Source organism: Sinohyriopsis cumingii, chromosome 18, assembly GCF_028554795.1.
Source record: "Sinohyriopsis cumingii isolate HCF-2022 chromosome 18, ASM2855479v2, whole genome shotgun sequence".
In the NCBI taxonomy this organism is placed as follows: Eukaryota; Metazoa; Mollusca; class Bivalvia; order Unionida; family Unionidae; genus Sinohyriopsis; species Sinohyriopsis cumingii.
In genome coordinates, this window is record NC_142978.1 from 18,163,623 (window position 1) to 18,190,705 (window position 27,083).

Below are 27,083 nucleotides of genomic sequence, written 5' to 3' on the forward strand. Positions count from 1 at the left end.
TTCCTCACTTGCCTTTTTGAGTCACTTGTTTGCAAGAGAAGTTTTTGCATAAAGAGCAGATGCGTTATTGATGCGTAAAATACATACATATAATATGTTTGTACCAATGTATTCGTTGGTTGCGTTCATCGTTATCAGCAAGCAGGTCCAAACGATTTCATACCCAGAATCAAATGACGGCACGAGGCTTGACTTTGAGTACAGGCTTTTAGAAAGAATCCAAAGGATGGAAGTCAAAGTTCAGAGACTTTTGGAGAGTACCACAAAAGGTGAGTTTCATAACTTTTACTATTCTCAACGTGCATTCAAATGAAAAGCACGAATGATTAATGTGGATGTTATCAGCCGCTGCGCGAACAATATGGACACACGAACACTGTTATCATTGCAGAATTTTATTTGGTATAGTTATGTTGTATTTTCACATGCTCCGTTTTTAATAGTCAATAACTTTACTTAAAGTACGCTCTTTCTTAGGCAATTTTGGGACTGCACATAAATTATTTGGCTGAGAAATTCGTGAAAGATAAACATAATTTCCTTCGTTGCATCTTTTGCAAGATGCAAAATTGTGTCTTTTATCATAAAACAATACTTTATTTAGATTTAGACATTATATATATATATATATATATATATATATATATATATATATATATATATATATATATATATATATATATAAGTAGAATAAAACCATTTCTGGAAGATTTGTAACTGAAACAAACTTTTACCTGCATTAAAAGGTTTACTATATGTGATATTTGCACAAGTGTACAAAATCTGGGTTCTGTGCATCAAGAAACGTATTGAGCTCGAAGTTTAAACCTTAGATTTTCACAAAGCCGAATGCAATGAGCAGTGCTTTCAAAACATCCATTTTGTCGCGCTGAGCTTTATGATTTCCAGTCCTGCATACCTGTCAAACTGTTTAAATTTGTTTTACATGCTTTTCCCAAATTCAAGAACTATGCTATTTCATAAACGAAACACACAAATATTATACAGAATTGTGTGATAAAACTACAGCAGTATTATTAAAAATTATAGAAGGCACTGCTTACTATGATAATTAAAAGGTTCAGAAGATTAGTATAAACTGATAATTTAGAAATAACGATCAAAAGCCCTTGCCCTTAAGGAATTAATTGTTTCTTGTGTGACTAAAATAGAACGAATTACCCACTTATCGTCAATCATATGCATCAAAAATGTTTTTGACCCCAACCTTGTAAGCGTTATACTGTTACTGAAGGTGTCTCAAGTATCTTGTTCATATAGAAATGATGAAAATTGGGCACAAAGAAGTATTCCTAACTGTCCCACTTAGTTCGTTCTTTACAAGATTGACCGTATAAATTATGCATGCCGTTCAAGATTAATTCTACTTCACCTACCAATTAGGATGAGCAGCAGAGGGGGCCAATCCCACAACTTTTAGAAGCCTCCAAACGTCGAAATAAGCCCTTTATAAAACCCACGCTTCATTGTAAACGCAATTGTCGCCGTTTTGTTGTCGTTTCCCCCAGAAGGGCTGAATCCCACAACTTCCAAACGCCGAAATAAAACCGCGAGGGTGCTTCGTTGTAAACGTAATTGTCGCCGTTGTTGCTGCGCGCTGTTGTCGTCGCCCCCTCTGCTGCTCTCTAGCTGAAAATCGTATCTAACCCGACTCGATACCGTGTTCGAGGATCATGTAAATTTATCGTTACAAACCCATGTGGTTTTGCCTGAGCACGACTAAAGAAATGTCTAAACTTATTTATATCCATATCGCCGCTTCATCAAGTCTGATGTATATTTCGTAACGTGTGTGTGTCAACGCCGTTGAACAGCGCAAGAATGTTACAGTTGTCCCTGATCACTTTCGGGATTTGTGTATATCGTTGAGTTACATAAATCACATCCACGCTTTTATGTCTGCCGCGTGAGAATATCCTGGCAGGATTTGATTGTTTTTCCAACATCACATCGTCGTACACGACTAAATAATTAATTCTCCCATCAATATCATCTATACTTGGTGATTCATCAATACTAGTAATAAATTCAACAACATCATCACCGTCGTTTAACGACTTTGCACGCTCATTAAAATCTTTTAACACGCTTTTGCATCGCTGATCGTCCACAGATGGAGCTACCATATACAACTTATCCCACTTCATCCACTTCATTATTAAATTAAGTAACAACTGCGTCTTACCACTCCCAGATGGGCCTATAATTATCATTCGAATTGAATTTGGTAGCACCGAGTTATGTTTGATTGGCTCTCGTCGTTTTGTAGCAGAAAAGTCAGTGATCTCCATTAGATATATTATAAAAGAATATGGATTTATATTGTGTGAAATGTAGAGCACGTACACCAACTACAGACATAAGAACCACTACAACAACAAATAATCGACAAGTGCTTACAGGCAAGTGTTGTCGATGCGGCACAAAAAAGTTTAAATTTATTCCGTCAGGTGGAGCGCCAAAACCAAAGTCGAAACCAAAGCCGAAACCAAAGTCAGCGCCAAAATCAAAGCCAAAATCAAAGTCAAGTAAAAAAAAGGAGGTGATATCGCAGCCAAGTTAGGAAAGTTACCAGGAGCTCCGTGGGTTAAATACCCAGGAGAAAAACATCTTCCAGGATATAATTAATGTGGTCCTGGAATCCGACTTGATATCAGACTTGATGACCAGAATCAACCAAACCCCAGAGAAGAACCAGTAAATGCCATCTATAGCGCATGCCATGTCCATGATGTAGCTTACCGAAGTAAGGATTTGCAACAGCGCCATCTCGCGGATGTGAAATTAATTCACTCGTTAAATTCCATTACTGATAAATCTTTCAAGGAGAGGTTAGCTAGCTGGTTAATAAAATCTGCAATGAAATCTAAGATTGTATTAGGCGCTGGTAATTAATTATAATGGAGTCGATTTATTATTCCCCAAGAGGATACTGGAGGGGTAACGCAGCAATTAGTAAACTTGCCAGTGCAGCAAAAGTCACACATGATGCTGCTAAAAATTGGTTATCCAAACAGGCAATATGACAAATTTACCAACCGCCGCCTAAACAAAATCACTTTGCACATTTTGATGTTAGTGTGCCAAATGAAATTCGTCAAGCTGATACATTATTTCTGCCACATGATACCATTCGTCGCCGAACATACAAGTACGCGTTAACTGTAGTTCATCTTGCAAGTAGATACAAAGATGCGGAACCTTTAGCGACTAAAACAGCATCCGAGGTTGCTTCTGCGTTTGAACGAATTTATTAACGAGGTGGTCTACGATGGCCAAATCTATTACAAGTTGATCCTGGCAAAGAATTTCAAGGCGCAGTATCATCACTGATGAAGCAACATAACGTCTCCATCAGACGAGGACATACTGCATTTCATCGTCATCAGGCAAGTGTTGAGCGATTTAATCGAACACTTGCTGAGCGGTTATTTGAATATCAGTACGCGAAGGAATTCATTCAGGACAAGAGATCGCGCGAATGGGTTGCAAGATTACCAAGCGTGATAGCTGCGCTAAATAATGAAATTACTCGAACAACCAACATGAAACCTGCCATCGCGGTCACTAAAAAATACATAAACTTGCAACGACGTGGTTTTTCAGCACAACCAATACTGGGTAATGTCACTGTGATATATTTATATGAACCAGGTGAACTTGAAGGTGGTAAAAAAGAGCGACTGATCCTATCTGGAGTATTACCGCACACAAGATATCCACCGTAACTAGATCCACTGGTAGACCAGCTATCTACAGGCTGGATTCAACTGCTCCTCAACGTGGATTCACACGTGAGCAATTACAGGTAATTACCACCCCGATGGCTTAACTAGTACCCAAGGCGCTGGCGCCTCTACGTCGATTACATTCAAGACAGGTCAACATGGTATTTTCTCGTGTATGACCGCGACTGTTATCTTTTCTATCTACGGTGAATTGTCTTCGATTTTTATTACACCACTACATTATACAATTACAGCTCGCACAGTGATTATTCTGCTGTTGTTTCAGCGCGTTAATAAATTCAACATCAAGGTCAAATTCTCTATTATTTTTATTGTCACTCTGTTTGTAACCGGCTAATTCTTTTCTTATTATGTCGCTGTTGTTATCATCGCTATCAGCTATTGACTCTTCCAAGACAATTCTTCGCAGCTGAGATATTCTTCTGACTCTGGACACAGATAAGTAAGCCAAGTTTGACCACTCGATTCGATCATCAACGATCCAGACAGTTGAATCACTGATAGTCAGTCCTTGAGATGAATGTATCGTCATTGCGTATCCCAGCGTCCACGGGGATTTATTCATTTTTAGTGCGTCTTTGACAGCATCAGTGTCAACTAGCACAATATCATTCAATACTAAATTCTGTTTCCTTGACTGTCCTGGTATATCAACATCTATATTCTGTAACCGAGCATCAGCTGGTCTATAACACAGCCGCGTTGGCAACATTGGAAACTGTTCTTGTTTAATTGAAATAACTGCTGTTAAAGTGTGTCTTTGACTATTTTTTCTACTTGCCACTATCAAATCGTCTGGTTTCCACGTTTTCCAAAAGTCGCTCATCGAAGTTTCAGGAATCATCTCGCGCATGATTTCACATTGAATTTTATTCGGTTGCAATCTGATTAATGTTTTAAATTCCTTCAACGTTGCATCAAGTGCTCTATGATCATCAGACACTTCATAATAATCAACAAAATCTTTTAACCATAAATGCGGAGATCGACCAACAAAAGGTGGTGGCTGACCGTGATCTCCGTACAATATCACAGCAGTATTTTTTGTTAACAGCCAATCCAGGAACAATTTTAATATCTCTAACGACACTGCGCATATCTCATCCCAAATTATTTTCCCAGGAATATATTTGGTTCCCATTCGATCTGAAGTCCATACACCGCCGCTGTATTTGAAAAAGCTGTGATAAGTACAAGAATTGACTCCTCGTTGTTTCATCTCCCTAGCGAGTCTGTGTGTAGGTGTTAGCACAATCATATCTGAATTTCGAAATAATTCAATCGCTCGATTTGTCTTACCAGACCCACCCGGTCCGTTCCAATAAACAGTTTTGTGTCTGTGATTGGATCATAAACAGATGGTGCATTCGACATTTCTAATAATTCTGCTTTGCAATAATTATCTTTGATAGCAACATCAGCGGATTCACAATATCCATGTAACATTTCCTTTTTTATTCTCCACGAACTCCATGATTCATCAGTGCTTGTAAAACGAGCCAGTGATTCTAAATATCTTTTATTGATATAAAATGAATCCGTTGCAACCCTAACTGCGGTGTTGGGAAATCGATTTATCATTAATAGTAAGTTTATAGAAACATAAGCCAGCATCGAAGATCTTAAATGTGTGTATTGAGGTGATTCTCCATTAATATAAGTTACAATTGTGCCTAACATTTTCCCGTCGGACAAGAGCGCGTCTTCCCGATTACAAAATATATTTCTCGCAGTGGCATCAGCAATTATAAAATTTAATTTAGCGTCATCGATAATCAATCGAGAGTGATGTAGTTTATGATCATATGCACTACCTTGAGTAAATTTACCGATTATTCTTCTCTCGAGATCCTTTGCTGTTTTTTCACTATTGCTGAGTTTAATCTTAAAAAAACTTTAGAAGCCTCACCGACAATAACTTCCATGGGAGTATTTGGACTCTCTCGTGCATATTCGTCAATGACTTGATCGAGACTGATACGCTCCGGTGTTGGCAACCAAACTGAGGCCTGCGGTCGATATGATACAATTGCTTCACTGACAGTCAACGATACTAGTATTCGGCTGTCAAGCATATATCGCATTAACACTGTTGGCGCCCAACGCTTTTCACTTAAGTGTCTGCCAAACCAAACATAACAGCACGGATGAAGTTCTTTAGCAAATTCAAACGACGTCACACGAGCAAATCCTGTCAGGGGAAAATCGGGTAAAGGACCGTTTATAGCAACTCGTGTCATCGAGTTCGTGGGATGTCCAAACCTTTTAAAGTATTCGTTACACTCGCCCATCCCGAGAAAGCTTCCCGGATAACACGCAATCATATCCACGGAAATCATCTCGCTGTGGTCATACCTAATATTCCACAAACCGCCGTGTCCATACTCGTCACAACTCAATTGTATATCCTCGAGAAACTCACTTCGTGTTGGTCTCCACGAATTTCTCTCTCTGGCGGTGTGAGCGGCAATACTCGGAACTGTTAAACAATTAGTTAATAACTGCTCAGTGTTTTTAAAATCTTCGATTTTCATATACTTCTCTGCGAGTTTTTTTCATTTGTTGTTGCAGAGATTACGTCCGATATAATTCACCGTTAGATTTTACAAATTGATCATACTCGCCATCTTCGTAACTTTTAAACAACCACATCGATACAAGGTCGTTTTTGCTTATCTGTTTAATAAAATCAAATATATTTCCCGAATAATATTTCACATCACGATCCCGCGGCAATATCGTGACTGCGTTAGTCCAAGCGTGAGCGTTATGATCAATGATATTTATTGGAGCTCCATATCGATTATATTTCGATTTGTAGAATACTTCCTCTGTTATCGTTGTTACGGTTATGGGAAATCTTAATGCTGTTTCTAGCTCGGCGACATCGTTTATTGATGCTACTGTATCCTTGACCTTTTCAGCCCACGCTGCTATCTTGGAATGTCTTAGATCAGTGAGACCGTTTCCGCGCATCGCATTTTTAAAATGTTCCATTACTCGCTCGGCTACACAATTCAGCCTTGACAATCTCATCGGGTTGAGTTTATTGATTTTTTTTTTTTTAATCGGATAGATTCCATAAATGACCGCGGTCACAGGATACGCTCGAGCGTAATATGGTTTATCAATCCCAGTCAGCATTCCTGGTTTGGAATCTTTACTTAAAAGAACAGTCTTTCCGCTAGCAAGGATAGGGTCATTTTTGTCACGGATAATCCAGGTATCGGAATCTGCTTGCACAATAAATTTTATTTTGAAAAAATATTTCTGACTAAGATAATCAATAATTGTTTTCGCTCGTGCATCATTCATTGTAGCGTCCTTGACAGAGTCAACATTGACAGAGTCAGTGTCGCGTATAATTTTAAATGTGGACCATACGTGAGATGCACCGTCGTTACGAAATTCCTTTTTGGCATTCCTGATAATATTAAACAGATCAGTCAGGGCCCATCTCCGCGAGTCAGGGGTTAGTCTGTCAAGATCGAATCTAGAAGCTTTCCCGGTGCCAATGGCATATAATCTTTCAAACTCCTCCATATTATATTTAAGACAAACATTTAAATAAGAAATATTATATATAATGAACCGGTGCAAGTGGCTTCAAGTTGGATCCGTAATTCCTTGTAATAAATCCTGCAGAAAAGAATTCTGCTGGAACCATTCCCAAAGCGTCCGAAGGGGAAGTTTAGGACCAATACCGTGTCTGCGATAGGTGTTGGGGTCAGGGATAAAACACAGTTATGTGCAAGTTGCGAAGGAAAGAGATACCGTGAACTCAAGCGATATTACAAAAAAAAAAAAATAACGATGTTGCACTGAGATGCGAGCGTGATTATATAACTAAGTTTTCAGACAAATTATAAATTAGACAAATACATTATTATATAAATGAGCCAAGAATTTGTCTCACATCCTGTCATTAAGAATTATGAAGCGAATCGTGATGGAATAGTCAGACATTGCAGGTTGAAAAAAACCAGTTGGTGTTGTTAATAATACTGGTTATCTTAGATCTACTGTTGGGAAAAAGAAGTATTATAATCACAGGTTCGTGTTTGAGGTATTTAACGGAGTGATCGAAGACGATCTTGTAATTGATCACATCAACGGTGTGACAACCGACAATAGTTTATCCAATCTGAGGGTTGTGACACAAAGCCAAAATTGTAGGTCTGGTAATACTGGCCGTAGTAATAAGAGCTCCAAGAAAGTTGTATCCATAAACTTAGATATGAATGAAGAAATAATATTTCAGTCGATGAACTCAGCTGGCAAATATTTTGATGTTTGCATACCCTCAGTACGAAAAGTCGCAGAACAAATATACAAGTCTGCCATCTCAAAAAAAATAATGAACCATTTTTGTTTTATTATTTACTTCATTAAAATTCGAAGATTTTTAATATAAATGGGACATAACTCCGTTAAGCATATCTCATGCAATTAGTTCCCTCCCTTTGTCAAGGTGATTGCGCAACACTCCTTGAGATTGTGCAATACCCAGAGCGGTATAACAATTGCGTCACAGTCTATAACACTTCCGCGTTTACGAGTACAGGTATTTTTCAAATTCAGAATTTAAAATCCGGTTTAGAATTTAAATTCAGTTCAGAATTTTTTAACGATATATACTACAAACGGGTAAACAGTTCTCCGTATTACCTATACGATTACAACACGGTCTCCAATTACTTCCCCTTTGACTTCGTCAAGGTGACTTTATCAAAAACTGTCAACACGGGCGGACGTACAATGAATAAAACTTTTTTCACAGATAAAATCCTTATTTTATTACATTTGTTCGGTTTTATGGTTCATCTGTATTTCTTCTGCGATTATATTTAAGAAAACAAGTACAAAATACCGAGTGAGCTATTTTTGAACTTCCAAGTATCAGTCGTATATACTATAGCGTCCGAATTATGTACGGGGTTTCGAAACCCAACGAAGCTGCACAACTTTCCGCGTTATCACCCTGACGGGGTGACATTTTGCCACTCTGCGGGATTGATTTTGAGGGAGGGTGTGCAACTTTGTAGAGCGTGAAATATAACCCCGTATCTGTCTGTGCCGTCCTTAGTTACTATATTATATCCTACTGTAAATATTATGTGTAATAGTGTCAATACTATGTCCTACCGTAAACTTGCTAAAATGCGGTGGCACTTTAGGAGTTTACAAATGTAAATACATGTAAATATGTTGTACATTCCTACTGTAAGCTTGCTAAGATGCGGTGGCACTTTAGAAACTTTACAAATGTAAATACTTTATGTTGTACTGTCCCTATATGAACCTGCTAGCATATCATTTGGGTAAGTTAGGGGCTCAACACGGGGAATGTCTCCTCTCTCGCAAACACGCCCTCTGGGCCTTCTAGATTGTTATTTGACAGGTTAGGGGTTCACATGGGGGTTGTGTTTCCGCTCCTGAGTTTGGTAGCCTATCATTTGATAAGCTAAAGACTCAAGGAGATGTGGTGTCAATTTTTTTTTCTTTTAAATATATAAAATTATATATATGAATTACGAAAATATCAATGATGTGATTGCTGCTATTAAAAATTAGAAGAGCGCGGATTTAATATATCACTATATTCTGAAACAATTATGTCTGATTTTGATTCACTACATGAAGCTAAATGCGCAGGGCATTATATTCTTCCTGCTTAGTATCGATTTATAAAAAGAATTTAGGTTAATTTGCATAAATCGCTGGCTACAGTAGAAGAAGCACAAATAAATGAATTTGTTTTATTGTTTCGTGAAATTGAAAAAATTAGGTTGGAATTAGCTCAAGAGTATGAAATAAAACAGATAATAAATACTCGTGTAAGGAGGTTAAATAATTGTATGTCCCTTGATGGAATCAAGGCTGACGAAGTCAAGGATGACGAGATCAAGGAAGTAAATACCTCACCTTGACAAAGTCAAGCATCAATGAAGTAAATATCTCACTTTGAATAGGATACCTAGAAGTCAAGTACTTGGAAATGAAATTGAAAGTAAAAAAAAAGGTATATTTTTTTTACTTGCATCAGTCCGAGTTAGAGAGTATTTTCCTCAGTCGGTGGGGTTTAATGCAGGAGTGTGCATAATTGAGAATTTGATCTCTGTCGCATACAATTGAAATAATATGCTCGCGTCTGAGACTATCTAACTGTTGCTGTGTTAGTAAGAAGTCTTCGTCTCTGTATTCGTCAATGATAAATTTAACGTTAATTTATTCTTGTGCAAATGCAACCCTAACTGCTTGCTCGAGCGCTTGTTTGTCATACACGAAAACATTTTTGTGGTGATACATATAAATCTAATCTAAGATCTAAATACGCATATATATTCTAAAATTTGATGTATACAGCAATGCGCGATCACAATATGATCTTTTTTTAGTCGTTGTAGTTGGGTATCACTCAAAAGAAATTCGTCATTACCGTATTCATCAACAATTATTTTTTTCAGGGTAACTTTTCCAACACTGACAGCTTCATCAAGAAGTTCTTTGTTATGTATGAAACATTTCACTCGGTGATACATTATATAATACTTGCTTGATTAATTGTGAAATCGCAAACGATTTTTCAGTAAAAATATATTTATTTTGCTTTTTACTAAATTCGCATGATTTTTACTAGTAAACACCCTATCAAAATTGAGAAATTTGATGATTTCTGTGGTATTTACTAGTAGACACCCTATCAAAATTGAAAAATTGGACGATTTCTGTGATTTTTACTAGTAATTACCCTATAAATTTCAGTGAATTTGCCAGCGTTGCAGAAAATATATATATTTTTAAGACTGAAAATCGTTTTACGATTTCACTAGCAGACTAATATGTAGTGTTTCACCTCGAAAATCAAAAAGGCGACCACGCTGGTCTGTCGGCGCGAAATTTATTCTGGTCAGCCACGGATTATGACATCGTAGATAGACCGGATTGATCGTCTCTTGCACAATCAGAAATCCAGGTGGTACATCTTTCGAAGTAAATGAGTAAAGAATAAATCCTTGCTGGGGTGGATTTGATACTGTCGTGTCCGTGCTGTAACTGCCATCAGTGACATCACACACAAGATTGACCGCGACCACTTCGGTTATGTTTACGATGCCCGGGGGATACATGCCAGCCGTCACCCGAAAGACTATTGTTGTGCCTGAGGATAGTTGGCTCCGGTTGTGTTTTTCTGTAATGTGCGAGTATGTCATCAAAGAACTTGTTGACGAGGTTGGTGACGGATTTTCTTAGTTCGGGCATGTTATATCCGGGAAATTTAAAATTCGGTAGAGTGGCTGTTGTCATCGAGTAGGCATCTAAAAATTGTTGTTTAGGGCGAGTGTAGTCGTCAATATGAATAATTGTTGCCTGAATTATTCGCTGATTAATATATTCCATGTCGGCTGCAAGTTGATTTAATATTTCGATTTGTGAAATGATTTCGCTGCGTGAACTTGTTATATCAAAAAGATGTTCTTGGAAGCTCTGCCGTAGTCGCGTTAGCTGTGTTTTATGTAACTCATTAATTTCTCTAAAATACTCAATAATATTTTTAGGTCAATTAAAACGACTTTAAGTCCTTGGTAGCCTCGTTCATAAATAAATTCCCACCAAAACTGGTCACTATCGAAGAGGGCAATCTTGCCACCCAACGTTGCCCCTTTTATAAGATCCAGACGTCGTTTGTATGACAGTGTAATTTCATGATATGATTGTTTGTCAGTGACATAGTCAGACTTTTTAGGTGTTGGTGGTATTGGTGGCGTCGGTGGAGCGACTTCAGGCCATCCTAGCACTGTTCTGATTGAACTATTGTATATATCCACGGCGTAGTCTGGGGTGTTTATTTCAATGGCAGAAGACAGCGTTGGCTCATGAACAGTTATTGCTATTTTGGATTCCTTTGTTGTAATATTTTTTATTCGACTTTGTAATTCCTCATTGATTTCTTCGATTTGATAAGACCGGGTTGGTAACCCAACGACATTCCAGTCTGGCGTGCCATCGGGTTTATTTTTATTTGAAAATACCAGTGAATTATTTGCTGGCAATCCACCAAACGATTTTGATTTGATATTGGGCCAACTGTGATATACTCGTAATTGTGCTAACGCGATCTCGCTTACTGGAATCGCAGTTGGAAAGTTAATATTGAATTCTGGTTTAGTTGAGGTTACTGTTAACAAAAAAGTTCGCGCTGGGCTTGTATATTCGACTATCTGTTGAAGCAATTCCGTCGATGTCGCTGACATTGTTATTTATCTTTTGTCGCTTCAAATGACCGGTGTTTGTTTGATCGTGTCAATGTTGGTCTTGATATCAGAAAGCTTCATATCGATGACGCAAGGAGTTCCAAAGAACTTATCTGAGGCCTCATCGGTTTTTCTAAGGTTTATTACGGAGATTTGTAAACGCGTCTACGTGTTTGTCATACTCGGCCCGCAACGTGGTTAGTTTATCGTCAATGGCGTCAACATATTGTTTGTTTGCGGAAAACCACTATTTTGTTGCCGTTCATGCTGAGTTCACCTGTCATTGTATCACCGGTCTTTTTTACGCGTTCCCCTGCAGCTTTTTGTGTATCATCTCGCAGCGCCGCGATTGATATCAGCGAATCTCTGATTTTTCCGCTGTCAGTGAACACAGGGATGTTACCCGGAGTGGCTCCAATAACCCTACGAATTATTTCATGCCATTTGATATCGCTGGTTTTTAGTTTTCCGTGTCGGTCCTGAAAAATAACAACCTCATCTGGGTCTATCCCGGTCAGACTTAAAAGATTATCGATTTCATCTTTGGTCGCATATTTTGATAAATCCACATCGGTGCGCTTTACTTTTCTGTTGAGAAGAGATCTTCCGTAAATGTCAACCATTATTTAATAGGAAACTATTTAAATCGACCCGTGGTATACTCGTGCACGAGGTGAGGTGGTTTGATTGAAGCTGATATCGCATCAAGAACATTCAATACTTGTTGGCCACATATCGGAGGATCGGTCAGTGTTTGTGTTGGCAGCGTTGAGTACCAAACTTTTGTCTTTGACCCTGTCAAGGACGCGGGGACGTCTTTTGTATATCGGAGAAATTCAAGTGGCGGTGCTAACCCATACGAATCAAAATAGATAATTCCACGTGGATCGATCGCGTAAGTAACCCAGTGAGTTCCTGGACCATCGCTTTATCAAGATTAATAATTCCGGTTTCTGGATTATTCGGTTGTTGTGGTAATTGGTCTCGCATTTTTATATTTAATTGTTTAACAGCATCGAGCAAATCAAAATTGGACATCGGAGTAAAAACGCTTAGAACCGTTTTGGGTACCATGATGGTTGAGTTCCTGGAAGTCTTAGCCCGCGTCCGTTTTTTGTATCCTTTCCCTGTGGCTTTCTTTAGTGAAATTTCAGCAGCGGTTCCAACAGCTCCTAACGCGGCGGATTTGGAAACAGCTGGGGCAGCAGCGGCTATCAACGCTGGTATTGCCGCGAGAAGAGGAAATATACCGCCAGTCTTAACCATGTTTTTGACCTCGGCTGGAGAGAAATCAAGCTGAGTCCCAGTTTTCGCTTGCTTTGCCTTATTGAAATGATTAAGTTGTGTTTTAGTTAATGACAGTTTGTTTGGACCACCATTAGCGATTTGATCATGTTTTAAAGTTATTTTTGTCCCACATGTGCTTGCGTTCTTCGATTGTAATTTTTTTAGCCTGACCAATTAGCACTGGCATCCACAGTGAAAGTTTCGTTATTGTTACCATACCAGTATCAGCAGCACCAACTCCTCGCTAGATCGCATCATTGGCGTGGTCTTTTCTGTGAAGCACAACTGTGTGTTTAGCTCCAAAGATGACCTTTCGGAAATCTCTGCAAAATCCGAAGATGTGAGTGAGTGGAATCGCGCATGAAAAATTTTTGGTAGGCCCTGACAGTATTGCTTGGCGTGTTGCAAATCCTAAGTTGCAAGTCCTGTTAGAACCAAAAACTACCGGCTCCACATCTGCGTCATCAGAAGCGGCAGTGACCTTTTCTGGCCGTTTCATATAATACTGAATATGATAGGCATTGTCGGTGATATCCTTGGCAAACATCATTGATGGACCGGATGATCTTGTAAAGTCGTCAGAATATCTCGCTAGACCAATTATTGTTGTGGCAACATCGAGATCGTTCTGAATTGTTTCGATATTTTTTCCATCAATCATGTACGCGGCGCTATCAAACAACGCCATGATCCCATTGTTGACAAAACCAACTCGGTCATTGGCGCCGTAGTTAGTATCATCCGCCTTTGAAAGGTTACCTTCTACTTCAATAAACACCACAGATGGTAAGAAATATCTACTTGTATCATGAACTTGAAGTTCAATACGCTCTAGCTGATTTGGAACTTTTGCATCATAGGAATAAAATTGATAATCACGCACCGATCTGTCTTGCTCGACCGACTCATCTATATTGAATGCTGTATCGGATATCGGTTTGAACATTTTATACTACTGCGTGTGATTTCAAATGGATGATCCCGCTATTAATTTTGCTGCAGTATTTCTTTGCGCGTCCAGCGCTGCTAGTTTTTGATTTGCGGCTCGATTTATTATTTTACTAACATCCTCGAGCATGGTTTCGGTGGTTGGTAATTTCACCGGTTTGCGTCTCATTAGTCGCGATAGTCTTTCTTTGATTGCTGAGAACGCCTTGCCAGCAGCGCAAACAATTGCACCAATAGCTTTTTCACCAACAATATTAATGGCTTTCATAGATAGTTGTTTTGCAAGTGGACCCAACTTTGGTGCTAATCCTGCAAATAATCGCTGAGCGGTATCGCCAAGTCCATCTCCGTAAGTTGCTTTATAGATTGGTAATTGTGAGTTTACTGCTCTGACCTGCGCAGGTGTATGTCTGTTATATATGACCATGTTATGCTATTGTCATGTATCTAATCGTTGTGACCCTAGTCACTATCAACAAGCTCATCGACGAGTTCTTGATATATGTGAGCATCCATGATACCACCTTGAAATAATCTCCGACAAATATCAGAGGCCTCATTAATTATTTCCGGTGAATTGTTTCCGGCGCGTCTTCCTCCGATAAGAACTTCTAGCCGGGACACATCATTGAAAATATTATCAGGACAAGGAATTCCAAAACCACTGCCAGTGGGTGGTGGCTGTTGCCCCCGCAAGGTAGAAGTAAGAATAGGTTGAGATTTTTTACCCCGAGTAGATATTTTAAACTGTTGAGGAGATTCAGACCCTAGCGAAGGAGGAGATGGCGGTGGAGGAGATGGCGGTTGCGGACCAAACAATACATCATATGGATCAGGTGAACTAGCTCCCAGTTCAGAGGAGCCTTGTGGAGCAGGCGGCGAAGATGCTTCTTTGGATGGGGGAGACGCGTTATGTTTTGCTGCTCTTGTTGTGCTTCATAATATCCTCTCAACCCATTAACAAAAAATGGATAATCAATATCTTCTTTATCTATGGTGTAGTCGTTTGTAGCTATTTTATACAACCAGTCACCCCAAGTATCTTTCTTTACATTTTTGACATACTCGGGTTTTAAATGATGATCTCTATGCTGATAATTTTCGGCAGCAAGCCTACCAAAAGTATACCTTCTACTGTGAGCAGCTGCTTATTCCTCAATCTTTTTAATACCCTCGGTGGTAAATCTCGATTTGAGATCAATTATTTTTCGTCTAGCAGGTTGCAGCGCGGATTCTTCTCGCAATATTTGAACAACACTTCTTTTTTCTTCGGGGTCCCTAATAGCTGTTAAAACCTTTTCAGTGGCCGCAGTGACGGGTTGAAATAATTCCTTTGCTTCAGTTGCATACTCAACTTGTGCTTGTTGTTGTAATTGCACATCCTTTTTAAACTTTTTCTTCACCGGGATATGTTTTTTAAGTGCTTCTGCTTGCTCCCTAGACAGCCTGGCTGTATAAGATTCTGAGTGTATCATTATTTGGTATAAGTAATTTTTAATTTATATCCTCGAGTCGGGTTAGATACGATTTTCAGCTAGAGAGTAGCAGAGGGGGCGACGACAACAGCGCGCAGCAACAACGGCGACAATTACGTTTACAACGAAGCGCCCTCGCGGTTTTATTTCGGCGTTTGGAAGTTGTGGGATTCAGCCCCTTCTGGGGGAAACGACAACAGTTGCGTTTAGAATGAAACATGGGTTTTATAAAGGGCTTATTTCGGCGTTTGGAGGCTTCTAAAAGTTTTGGGATTCGCCCCCTCTGCTGCTGGATGATATTTGCATTTAATCAGTACTAAAACACCGTTGCATTATCCCATAATAGCCGAGTGACTTACAAAGTTTTCGACTTAACCTCCCTACCACGAATGACAGAAGACGTAACGTACCAAAAACTAGCTTCCAAAAATATGAAGTACACAACATTTCATTCAGAAGCAAAATTGTCATAAGAACACTCGCGATTCGGCTAGTAAACATTTGGTGACAGATAATGATTTAATATACATGCCGGACATACAGATATCTGTAGTAATGAAACTTACGTTTCAGATAAAAATCATCAAAGAGATAATTGTGTGTGCTTGTGACAAATGAAATCCATATCATTAAATATATCCTTGTAATACTAAGCAGAACAATTTGGGGCATTAGCTCAAACTCAATATCAACTCTTGCAACTACTCATTACATATATGTTGCCTTATGGACAATAAGAGATTTGTCGGGATGGTTACGTTTCAAACATTATTCAGCTCTATATCAAAGAACCAAAACAAGTCGTGTAATTGTGCGATATTCTTAAACATGTCTAAAATTACAAGAAGGAAATTATTGCTGTTATTTTTCTGGATGTATTGTACTAGTCATAGTAGTATTGTATGGCATTTTAGCCACAGGAGAAATTCCATTATCAAATAGGGTATAAAGATTACAGCCTCTAACGGGAATTTAACATTAGACCGCCATGTTAAATTGGACAGGGAGGACGTAATGATATGAATGTTTACTTAAGCTTCATATGATGATTCTACATTTAGGTCCTTTCAGATCAAAATGTATTATGTAGTGTTTGTATAGCCCTTTGTGACAGAATATGTAGCATGCAGGTCTGTCTGCCCTCTGCCGTCTAGCAGAAAGAAATATTTCTTCGTAGGTTAGTGTAATACGTGCTTCCGTTTTCTGAAGTTTGCAAATAAATTCATTCTTAAACGTACTCCTGTATATGTTTTCCTGATTGTTTTTTTTAAATTTAAAGTTAACATATTTTAACTCTCGTAATTGTTATTGTCATATTCTTCAAGAATTTACCAATTTGGCGGAATTACCATACACTTTACTCATCAGTTTTAATAGCACATGCAGCAGATGTAACTGGCTGTCACTCATTCGTCAAGTGACACGGAGTGCATTGACACGTAGTACTACCCTAGTCATGGTACCGAATTCATCCACAAAAAATACATAGTTACTCTTTCAAGGCTATATGTCCTATGAATACATGTGTATCTTTGCCTTTGAACGGCCCGTTGAGCAAATAGTGATACTGATAACAATGAACATAATGCTTAAATCTGACATTTGACAGTGTAAAAAGCAAATACCAGATAATATAATCAACGTAAAGATATAACAACAAAGAAATTATAAGAAAAGACCTAAATAAAAATAACAGGAAAGGAGCCCAAAAACCAAATCTAGAAAAACAAGGCCTGCAAGTCAAATCAACAAATGCCAAAGTGAGAAAACCAAATGGCTTGAAAAAGATAAAATATATATCAACGCAAACGTAGACATATAATAATCCAAAAATGTTGTAATGAAATTACTGATATACAATGATAACAAAGATTACTAACAATGAAAACCAAGTACCATAAATCTAAACACAGAAAGATAAGCAACGGAATCAAACACACATACATCTGAAGAAGAATATTGGCATCGTCGTGGTCATTAGATTGGTTACTATCCTTTGTGTTATCCCCGCGGAATCATTACCATCTTTTTTAGCTTTTGGTCATCATCATCTCACGTTCTACACGAATAAAATCGACATGTCCATATACTGTGTCAATTTTAATTATAATAAAATCCCTGGGCAACAATCAGAAACGAGAATTTATACTGAATATTTACATGTATTGCTAAAGCACCCACTACCAAATGAGAACTGAATAAGAGTAAATCCAACCTCCAAATAGCATATCCGATGCCCAAAATGGAATCTCTCATCCATGCAACCACCATCCATGCACAGCAATTAAATTAAATTAGAAACAACATATATTTAAAAATCCTAAAGAAAAATACATTGCAAGCATCCTTCAATCTCTACAGCAACATCAAATAACATACGAAACTTAAATTAAAAGAACAAAGGCCTTACAAATAATTCAAAGATTAGAATTAAAGAATCAAATCAATAACACGAAAGCAACAACAATCTAACATTTGAAGTGCAGCAACATATTCCTTAATACAGCAACATTACACCAACACTTCCATGAAAAAGGCAATAAAAAACAACATGAACAGGAAGGAAAAGAGAAGAACAAAAACAGCTTAAACTATAAATTAAAAAAACAGCAACGATCAACTAAAAGCTCTCAAACACGAAAACATGAAGAGGCAGCCTGAAACACAGCCCATTGATGAAAATGCAATAACAGAATCCCAGCAAATAAAACTTCATCTAAACCCTAAAAATCACACAAGAAGAAAGACACATTCAATAAAAAAAAATATGTACATAACTTGTCATACGCATTAGCTCGTAAGTGATAATTTGTGAAAAAAGAATTGTGGTATGGTCACTAAAAACATCTGACTCGTAAAATATGATGGACCAAATAGATGAATGGTATATGGCTTGCTGCATATATATTTTGTATCAATGATATATAACTAGATGTATACATTTTCCATTTAAAGTAAGCCAGGCTTGCCAGGATGAACAATTTATACAACGAGTGATATACCATTGATACAGCGTACATACTATAAACATCCTCACATCATTGCCGAGTGTGTCCGCTACAAAATGTATTTATATGCCTTTAGTGGCTATTCACAATCACCTTTGCATATTGATAAGTTGATCGTTTTCTCTTTTGAGTTTATAGTGATGTCTAGCACTGGGGCATTTACGTGATTTGTAAACAAAATATACATAAAGAAGAGTTTCTCAATTCGAATTACACAATCATTCTTTGTATGTTTAAGTTAAAATGCCAAACAATGCTTACCTTCTGTATTCATAGTTTTATTTTCAATTTTTGGAACAACATTACTGTTCTTATCTAAAGACAAGATGAGGAGTATATGTACTCACCCTATCGATAGTCTTTGCTCCAGCAAGGAGTACAGAGATGCTCAGCTTTCCTCATGGGTTCGTTCACATTATTTTGGTGTTGTAAAAATCTAAACTAGCAATTATATCTTTTCCAAGCGCGATAAAGCCAGACCTAGTTTGATTGTGATACATGATCTGACTTGCAAGGTGTATACTGATGTGTTAGCTATGTCTCACTAATATTGGGATTTCAATAATTAATGGGTTTTGTGTCCAATAATTTAGGCCTACGACAACTCTTCTCTCCGATATTGCATAATAATCAAGAAAGATTTTTACCATAGATGTTGTCATACTATATCACGCGTTTTAAGCTGTTTAAACCTAACGTTTCTATGTGGCTTAGTATAAATTCAATTTTCACCAACAATACAATGTTTCGTGTCTACCGTGTCAGACTTGACCCTTTCGCACAATGGTTTATGTTGAATAGCAGTATTTGTCCCGAACGTGAAGAAAATGGGGTTGTCTGGAACGAAATATAAACTGTTCATGCCAGTTGCTTTATTGTGCCGGTAATGTTTGGCTGATTTCAACGTATCCAAATCCCTTGAATACGATTTTATAATACCTCTTGATGAAAGACCGTCAGTATAAGATCTACTGTCTGAATTACGTCCAGTATTTTTGGCACTGCTACAAAGACCTTCAAATTAACGCTTTGACATATCTGTCTTCTCCAGATTCGCAGTTGCCTTTAAATATCAATAGGTATCTCTGCAGATTTGTCATGTCATGATTCATGCAAAGACAAAACAAATTATTTTCGTACGTCCATATTCAAACCTTTGTGTTCCAAATGTTTTGATGCTTTGCTCTTTTCGTGAACTACGGAGATAACTTCCTGGACCTTTGCAAGAACAGCATGTTGATACCCTTGTTCACTTTCAGATGGAAACTATGCGTTGGCTGCTTTAGCTTATATCCGCTGTCGTTAGTGTCCCCAGTACTGTTTAAATGGCACAAGCCCATATTCATGCATTTCATTATAGTTCAAGTTTTGTTTTATTTTTCTTTCTATTCGCTCCTCCGCTTACACCTTATGGCTTTTTCGATAAACACTAGTAGGGCACGATGCGCTAAATGATATGTTTTGATAAAGACAGTCCCTATTTTGAAGGACAGATCAGAAATAGATCTGACATTACGTAGTTGCAATGAAACCACTGGCATTTAATAGTTAGGATCAATTTAGAATTTAGACTATAATGTCAATTCACCGTTGTCAATAGAAAATAAACAGACTTTGGTGCAAGTTTGAATTTCATGCACTTATTATATTTAGTGTACTAAGACAATCAACAAGGATATCCAGCCACCAGTTACTGTTACTAATGGCCCCCATATATATATATATATATATATATATATATATATATATATATATATATACATATATATATATATATACACATACATATATATATACATACATATATATATATACACACACATATATATATATATATATATATATATATATATATATATATATATATATATATATATATATATATATATATATATATATATATATATGTATATATATATATATATATATATATATATATATATTGTTATACTGTTTAATACTTATTTCCTTTTTAATGTCATATAAAAACTGAAAATTGCATTGGGAGAAAATGTTTGGAAAAGGAGACTTAGTGCAACTCTTGGCAAAGTACTACACTCCAATTCTCTCGATACTAAATAATGTAGTACACCACCAAACCTTTTAACTGATTATGTTATATTTCATTTCTAGGATACGCATCAACTTACGTGAGATGGGGAAAGTCGACCTGCCCAGGCAATGACACAGAACTTGTTTACAATGGTAAGTACAACTTCATTTGGTTTTAGAAAGGAATTTTGACAAACGTTTGTATTAAATATGTGACGCTAATTCACAAAACAGTATTCGCTCTCTCAGCAAATTAACTATGCTTAAATTCTAATCTTATTCGCAAATAATTTATACAGCCAAACGTGCGTTTCTGCACTTTCAGCAAGGTTTCAAGTTTGTAGAAACATTCAATATTTGAAATATTGAGTCCAGTTTAATGATGGAAAACTTTGACCATGCACCTTACCGATAATAGAAATTAAAGTCCTCTAGAAAAAGAGGCACATGTTAGGTATTAAGTTTTTCACGAAGACTAGAGTTTGCACTCGATATCGAGAATACATGCATTATCGCAACTGATATGATTTATTCTATGGAAGAAAACATAGTACAAACGTGTATTTCATTTATATTCATTACCTTAAATATTATAGCCTAGGTAAACACTTAAGAGTGTTAGCTGAAGCGTTCATGCATTATACATATCTGACTAGTAATCATCATTGAGGTTATGCCCAAACGTCACAGATTGGTTTATGACAATTAGTAACTATTGCCTCCAGTTATATTGAAAAGAAAGGCTTAAGTTTTGTTTAAAGTACGGCGTCCTTAAAGCACTGGGAAAAATCGAACGTCTTCAGTCTCGTTGTCAACCAAAAGTTTAGTTGACATTGTTCACAGTGCCTGAAATATAAAAAAGCAAAACCGCAAAGGTTATATGTGCCTTACATTGATCCTGATTTATGTGCTAAAGGTTCCGCTCTTCAGTTTGTACTTTCTACAGGGTTTGCTTCTTAGAGATGACTAATTTCACAGGTTTCCTCTCTAGCTATGCTGAATACATGCTACAAGACTTTAGATATCGCAGTCATTGCCCCTCAAAAGAATTTTAATTCCCTTTATCATGTTGATTGATTTATGTGTGTAGTTTGGTTTATAGAGTATGCATCTTGCCCTTACTTAAGATGTGCAGCTCTCAAAAGACAGTTACCTCCCATAGTTCTTTTCTCTTCCTAGACTTTAGAGATAAATTTAAACAAAGCAACCAAAACAATTGCCGATTCTTTTAATAAAGTATTTTAATATTTAATAATTTACTTATTGAAGTTAACAGTTAATATTGGTATTACCATCGTAAAATTAACTTTAGTTATTTTAATAATTGTTAAACGTAGTTTGATTTGGACACGTTTATGCTCATTCGTCGAGTAGATTGAGCAGTAAATCAGAGATCAGCAGGAAGCTTTAGACAGAGTGTTGTTTCCATCAAACTCATATAAAGAACTTTCACGACAGTACTGGAACTAATCATGGAGTTACGACAATATTCTCTTTACTGTGATTATCATAAATACACACTATTTCACTTTATAGCTGTCCCTCTTTCAGAAGTGTTACGAATACGTATAATTGTGCTTAACCTTTGTCCAGGTCAGTCATGTTGACAGTCTGACTTGGTTTTTCTGATCGGAAATAATTTATACTATTTTTCGTCTAGGTCAAATGGAAATGGGTATGCATAGGAACTTGATAAACACATAATTCATTCCTATATAAGATCAGTCTCTGGAATCGGTTTGTAGTCAGATTTTACAGTTGTGTTCAGATATGATTCGAGAGGAATCATTTATTTAAATTATTTATTGGAAGTACAAAGCGCTCTTTGACCTTTGGACTAACACATTATTTTTGAATTATTGAGAACTCGTTCAAATACATTCGCAATACCATCATTGCTTTACATCGGGACATTCAATACTAATGAAAGTAATTTGGAACATTCTATATTTTCGGAGCATTATATATATTTGGACTTCGCAAGCTGTAAGCAACTCTTAAGGTTTTACCTTGTATTGTAAAGAAAAAAACAACTTGCTGATTTGACTTAAATTGTTGATTTCACTTCCATTATGTTACTCGAGGCCTGGAGTCGTAACAGAAGTACATAACTGTTGTGGAGTAGAGACAAAATAAAGGGACAGGCAATGTAGTTTACATGCATTTCTAAAAGAATGTGTATCTGCCTGCATGAACATTTTAATTGTCTTTTAAAATATCTAAATATATGCAGAGTTGATTGTGAATGATTTTATGCACTTTGCATAGAAATATGAATTATAATCAGATATCCAGTTGTCCCATACCTAGATTTGCGTGTTATTTTACATCCAAAGCAGCTAAGGTGATGCATTGTCTTTAGACAGATCCAATAAAATGAAAATAAACGTATTCTCGTAAAAGATTAAATGTTCCGCCATTTTCCCATAATTATACTTGCAGCATTTCGATCATTAAACCAATTTCACGAATACTTCTGCCCTTGGGGAGTGAGTCAAGTTTCAATTTCTAATTAAAAGCATACTTATTAGAGAAAAAAGTGAACAACTTAATATACTACCACAAGTGGCACGGTTATTGTTCTTGCCTATCAGTGTGAAATGTGCGAGATAATCCGTCTAGAAATGACTTTACGCGTATTTCTGTACCTAAATTAATTGTCATCACTATTTTCTTGCTATTCAAACTAACTGAACTACTTATTAACAAGGACACTATTCAAGGATGTCATAAATTGAGCTTGTTCGTTATAATTTGTCAAAATGTAAAGCTTATTATTCAACGAAAGAATGATATTTCCAGAATTTTTGCAAAAATTATTGTTTAAATTATAAAGCAAACGCGTTTCTTAATTCACCCTTAGAAGACAATCCCACTCTTCGGCTCTACTCACATGCTTCGCCCAATAGCCCTATCACCATTTTGTAAGTTCACCTTAACTTCATTGAGAGTGTAATATATTTTGCAAAGCATAATTTCCATGCCTGAAAGGTAAAGCAGTTTCATTTCATCGCTCACGCTCACCTAATACTACTTTTCTTGCAATCAATGGATATATTGGCATACACAATCAAGAGTCGTAAGGCACGATTAGAAATTGTATATTTTTAAATATGTAATTATAGGAATGAAACCAATATCCAATTATTTGATCGATCTTATCGATAAATAGATAGAAAGTCAGATAGATAGATAGGTAAGTAGGTTGGTAGATAGATAGGTAGGCAAATAGATTGTCTGACTGATTGATTTACTGATTGACAGACCGATTGATTTATTGATTGATTTACTGACTGAATCACGACTGAGAGAAAAGTATGACGATTCGATTTTTTTTCTTCAGTTTAAGTCATACATGGATTTGGGTTGTATCCATCGTGCCGAAGTGAGGAATTCTCCTTTTAAAGGTACAAGATCCTTTGTAATATTCAAAATTATTAGAAGTACATTTGTTTTAAACACTCTGAGACGGCATTGTTTACTATGTTAAATTCTATTCACATTTAGGAAAAAGATTATTAAATATTTTATCAACCATATTTTTCACTATATACGAAAGCTGTAATGTATTATGTTTAAACCAGGTTATGCTGGTGGCTCTCACTACTCACACAGTGGAGGGGCTGCCGACTTTCTTTGTTTACCGGATGTTCCGACCTGGGGAAAGGATATCGGGGGTTCAACCACCGGATTGATATACGGCGCTGAGTACGAACTCTTCAGTGGCTTCAATCCTTTTTCAACTGTTTCTATGAATGACGATGTACCGTGTTGTGTATGTCGATCACCCCGAACAACCACCCTCATGATTCCAGCTAGAATTGACTGTTACCCAGGATGGAACCAGGAATATTCCGGTTATCTTATGTCAGGTTATTATGCTCACACAGGGCCCTCAAATTATGTGTGTGTTGATGAGAGTCCGGAAGCGGTTTTCCGAGGGAGACCAGACCACAACGGTCATCTTATGTATGTGGTTCAAGCCAGTTGTGGATCTTTGCCTTGTCCTCCATATGTTGAAGGACGAGTTATAGCATGTGTTGTCTGCTCAAAATAAAGACGGTATCGCTGTTTATATATTTTGAACAATACAGCTAACTGACCTTGAATAAAGCTTGAAGTCTCGAAGTTTGTTTCTACTGGTGACTGCTACTTCGTCATGACACTTCCATTCCTTCATTACTCCCACTACCTATATAATGGAAGCAAGAGACATAGGTTTCTAAGACAGCATTGCCGATAAACAAGTTATTCATGTATATATCTTAAAGCTAAAAAATTCTGCTCTGAATCCTGTTTAAAATCTTCTTTGACTTTTATTTCAAAGTAATGCAAGCGTACGTCATTATCTTTTGAAGCTGAAGTGCATAGAATCCATTAGATAGTTACAGGGACGTAGAAAAATAGTTTATGTACTGCAGCAAGTCTAATTACTTCGCTTGATGTATGTACGTCTATGTGTACTCATTTCATGTGTTTAAGTTATTATTTGTTTTGTCCTGGGGAGATGGTACTGAGAACACGTTTCTCTTTCGGACAAATTAATCACTTAAATTTATAAGAGGATATTTTTGTATATTAACTATAAGCTTTTGTTAATCTTGGATAAGAACAATTCTGTGTATTAGGTGTTTGTGTTCTGCTTCATAGAGTGTGGCTGATATCATGTCAAGGTGAATGAAGTAATGAATGAAGTCTTTTTCTTTTTCTTTCTTTTCTTTTCCTTTTTTTTTTTAAGGAAACCTGTTTTGAAGTAGTCTCGCCTTTACGAACCCTACCACTGACAACGACTGGTGTCCTGAGATCCCTGGCATTAGGAAGCAATCCTTTCAAGACAAATACGCGCATTATGGTCGACATCACTACTTTTATCCATCCGGTCTTGAGATAGGCTGATCCTATCTTCTTTAATACCTTCTTGTGTGATATAGTAAGGTGGACTATTCGGAACACTTCTTTACTTTTTAGGGCTCAAAGTTTGTATTCTATAGACAATACTATTTTTTCATTTTTATGAAAGTACACCAATTTATTACGTAATTTTGTAAACTTTTGACCTTCATTTTTAGCGTAACCTGTCTTTTATAAGAGCCTGTACATACCGGTCACTGTATGCCTATAAACGGTTGATCAAAGCTGATTACGTTTACAGGACAGTATTTTATTTCTATTTAAGTGAAATGGCTTTGTACACACGTTTATGAAACAGAAAAAAGAGTTTAATGATTTTTCTCAAAATTATTTCACTCAATTAATTCGGAGTCGATATTAACCCTTTTACTGTTAATGTCTTTGATTAATAAACAGTAATATATATTATTATTATCAAGGTTGTTTGTTTGGCTTTGTAATACAAAGCCAAACAAATAACCTTGATAAATTCCTCCAAGTCAAGGGAAAAGAAAACATGGAACGCTCACCTTTCCTCCTCACCTTCTACACAGAGAATCTACAAATAGGTCGCATCACTTACAAACATTTGTCAGCCATTGAACCGTGTAAACCACTTAACTTGATTTTCCCACACAAACCAGTTATAGCTTTTCGCAGACTTCAACATTTGAGTGACATGTTAGTCAGGGCATATTTAAAGACACTCTCTAATGAAATAACAGACTCAAATCCAGCGGCATACATCAGGAAGAAACAAAACGAGCATTTGTCGGTGCATACATAAAAAGGAACACACAGGTTACCGATATCATATTTTCCGACCATTTATTTGCTTTTCCAATCATAACTATGTTTATGTGAAAATGTGAAAAACCGCATTTATAAATTTATTAAAAAGCGTTCATAACAACGTTTTATAATAAAACTTATATTATGCAATAAATCTTGAGAACATAACTTCATGCACATGTAATGAAAACAGCCAGAACAGCATAATATTATATCCACAATGAAATATATCCGAGATTAAAATATTTCTTAACGATTCAATAGTTTCAATGATGACCCACTAAAGCAGACAATTGGCGTCAGTTGTTTCAGACATTCCTGCCCTGCTAACACTACAAAGTACCAAAACTCAACATGTTCAACCTTTATTTTGTATGTAATTGTAATTATGTACATCAAACAGAGTGTAGACTTGATATAGTAGTGGAGTTTTGTGCTTGTTATGTTGTTATTTGTGTAATTATGTTTGTTCCTATGTCCCTTGAGAGAGAGATTACGTTTTACTAATAAAAGTCATCATACATGGTTATTGATGTAACTCAGCATCATTGCGTAAGAATGTTTATAGAGAGGGTGATTAAACGATTGAACTGAGCGTCGACAAAA

The 27,083-nt window shown here is 36.8% G+C and overlaps 1 protein-coding gene across 1 annotated transcript; it reads left to right on the top strand.

Moving 5' to 3' along the window:
* Nucleotides 1-27,083, top strand: LOC149776170 (uncharacterized). The gene is made up of 3 exons (XM_089942471.1): nt 1-269; nt 20,877-20,948; nt 24,380-27,083. Exons 1-3 carry the CDS (start codon nt 71-73, stop codon nt 24,850-24,852), a joined length of 744 nt encoding a protein of 247 aa, XP_089798597.1. The 5' UTR covers nt 1-70; the 3' UTR covers nt 24,853-27,083.

Coding starts and splice junctions, on each gene's coding strand:
- LOC149776170 (XM_089942471.1), top strand. CDS start 71: ATGCGTAAAATACATACATATAATATGTTTGTACCAATGTATTCGTTG. Junction 270..20,876: donor TTTGGAGAGTACCACAAAAG/GTGAGTTTCATA, acceptor TTTCATTTCTAG/GATACGCATCAACTTACGTG. Junction 20,949..24,379: donor CACAGAACTTGTTTACAATG/GTAAGTACAACT, acceptor TGTTTAAACCAG/GTTATGCTGGTGGCTCTCAC.